Genomic DNA, 2,500 nt, shown 5'->3' on the forward strand with positions numbered 1-2,500 from the left:
TGACAGCGATGGAGTTCTCCAGGAGGTTTTCCAGACGCGACAACAGCACGCTGATGAACGGCCCTGGGGGATTGTGGGTAATGTCATGGGTATGATCCAAACCATGGATCACCGTTCTGGTGACCAAACTGTGTGACTGTTGGGGTTAAGGGTTAAGGGTTAAGGGTTAAGGTTAAGGGTTAAGGGTTAAGGGTTAGGAGTTTGGGATGTGTGTTAAGTGTTATTAAGGGTTGTGCACCTTTTAGGCCACTAGAGTGCGAGGCCGGCCAATCATTTTTGTTAGTCTTGACAAAGCGTCAATTCAGACCATATCAAATTTTATTCAAATTATTGTTTATTTTTTTAATATTACAACTTCAGATGCTGATTCATGAATCTTGCATTCATAAAATACACTTATTAATACAAATAAATCAAAAATATAATATATATATATATATATATAATATAATATATATATATTAATATATATATATATATATATATGTGTATATATATATATATTTATATATATATATATATACGAACGGAGAGAGAGAGCTGATTTGTTTCTACTTTGGACCTAAAACCTCTATTCCAATAACCTACTTGAACAGTTTGAAAAATGTCGTGTTTAAATCTCACAAGGAGTTTTCTCGTGCTCGGATTACTGAGGAGGAGGTGTGTCACACTACATTCCTAAAATGATTCAACTGGTAGTCGCTGGACAATAACAAAATATTGGCAAGATGCGGTGGTGGTCATAGTAATGTTGTGATTATTAACGGGGGACTTTGAGGCTGCAGCCTTTCAAGCTGTTTTCCACCGAGGAACCCTCACGTATGTCCCAAAAAATCATTTGATGTCGGGCCTCTTCCTCACAATAACAATTAAATACACACGTTATATTATGTGGAAAAACACAAATCAAGGGAAATGTATTAGAAGTATTTGTATAAAAGGAAATAATTATATACATATTTATTTCATACAAATATTATATTTCTAAAAATTGATAGATGTACCCCTTCAAAGGATATCAAAATAAACAATATAAATAACAAATATTATTTTGTAAAAGTTTTTTATTTCCCAAAATATTTACACGTACCCCTGCCATGGACCTCTGGTGGTCCGCGGACCCCACTTTGAGAAGCGCTGTTCTCGTTGTTCTAATCAATGCTCATGACGTCCACATTATTAATGATTGTTCCTCAATTGTTTGCTGTGTGTAAATATCTTCTGAAAGCACCAATAGCCATCCCGAAATACGGTCAATTTATCAATATCGACGTATTGTTGAAGTATTACTGAGATATTATTGCAGTATTATTGGGATATTCCCGCTGTATTATTGAGGTATTATTGAGGTATTATAAAGGTATTATTGAGGTATTATTGGGATATTATTGCAGTATTATTGCAGTATTATTGAGGTATTATTGAGGTATTATTGCAGTATTATTGAGGTATTATTGAGGTATTATTGCTGTATTGTTAAGGTATTTTTGGGATATTATTGCAGTATTATTGCAGTATTATTGAGGTATTATTGCTGTATTGGTGAGATATTTTTGGGATATTATTGCAGTATTATTGAGGTATTAGTTCAGTATAATTGAGGTATTATTGCAGTTTAACCGAGGTATTATTGAGGTATTATTGCAGTATTACTGCGGTAGTATTGAGGTATTATTGCTGTATTATTGAGGTATTATTGCAGTATTTGATTATTGAGGTATACCACAGAAAGGTGTACTGTGTATCTTACCTGTGAACAGAACGCCCTGCTTCCTGTCTCCACCAGTCCTGCTCCCCTCCTCCTCCTGCTCCTCCTCCTCCTCCCCTCCTCCCTCCAACCCGCCATTCCACGAAGGGTGAAAATCCTCTTCCTCCTCCAGTCCTTCGTCTTCCTGTTTCCTCCGCAGCGCTTGGACGCGCCTCCCGAACGTGGCCAGGTCGTCGCCGGCGTCCTCGCCGTCCGGCTCCGCCCCCAGCGACAGCATCAGCTCCCGGTAGCGCGACAGGAAGCCCTCGCCCCCCCCGGAGGGCGTGGACGCGCCCCGCGGGGCATCGCCGGCCGCCGCGGCCAACGGCGGGTCGTGGGACTCGTACTCCGAGTGCCCGTTGGGCACGGAGTTGGACCGCGAGCTCGGCGTGTCGAAGGAGCCTCTAGGGCTGAGCTTCATCCCGCTCTTCCTCCCCTCATCCTCATCCTCGGCCTCACCGTCGCCGTCGTCCCCTCCTCCTCCGGCGTCCTCCTCCTCCCGGACCGCGTGGCCGTTGCTCAGCCCGTGGCCTCTCTTCCTCTCCTCCTCCCCCTCCTCCGTCCTCCTCCTCTCCTCCTCCCCCTCCTCCGTCCTCCTCCTCTCCTCCTCGCTCCTCCTCCGGGACGACATGATGCTGTTGACCGCGTCGGTGACGCTCCGGCGGCCCGGCGCCGTGCGGGCGTCCCTGCGGGCGACCAGGTCGTACACCAGCACGTCGTCCTGGAAGTCCGACTCCTCCACGTAGGCGCCGC

The 2,500-nt window shown here is 44.4% G+C and overlaps 1 protein-coding gene across 1 annotated transcript in view; it reads right to left on the reverse strand.

Annotated features, from left to right (window-relative positions):
- The window catches only part of LOC307247404 (FHF complex subunit HOOK-interacting protein 1A-like), a gene marked incomplete at its 3' end in the record, with an annotated part of 14,679 nt that overhangs the window by 1,855 nt on the left and 10,324 nt on the right, over nt 1-2,500 (reverse strand). Inside the window, exons 15-17 of the mRNA XM_080023557.1 lie at nt 2,343-2,500; nt 1,751-2,240; nt 1-63 (exon numbers count right to left, since the gene is read on the reverse strand). The exon at nt 1-63 is cut by the window's left edge and continues 116 nt beyond it; the exon at nt 2,343-2,500 is cut by the window's right edge and continues 353 nt beyond it. Of these exons, the coding sequence (XP_079879683.1) occupies nt 1-63; nt 1,751-2,240; nt 2,343-2,500 (711 nt within the window). The remainder of the gene's footprint in view (nt 64-1,750; nt 2,241-2,342) is intronic.

The sequence above is a fragment of the Zeus faber genome (genome assembly GCF_960531495.2).
Source record: "Zeus faber genome assembly, chromosome: 22".
Lineage (NCBI taxonomy): Eukaryota > Metazoa > Chordata > Actinopteri > Zeiformes > Zeidae > Zeus > Zeus faber.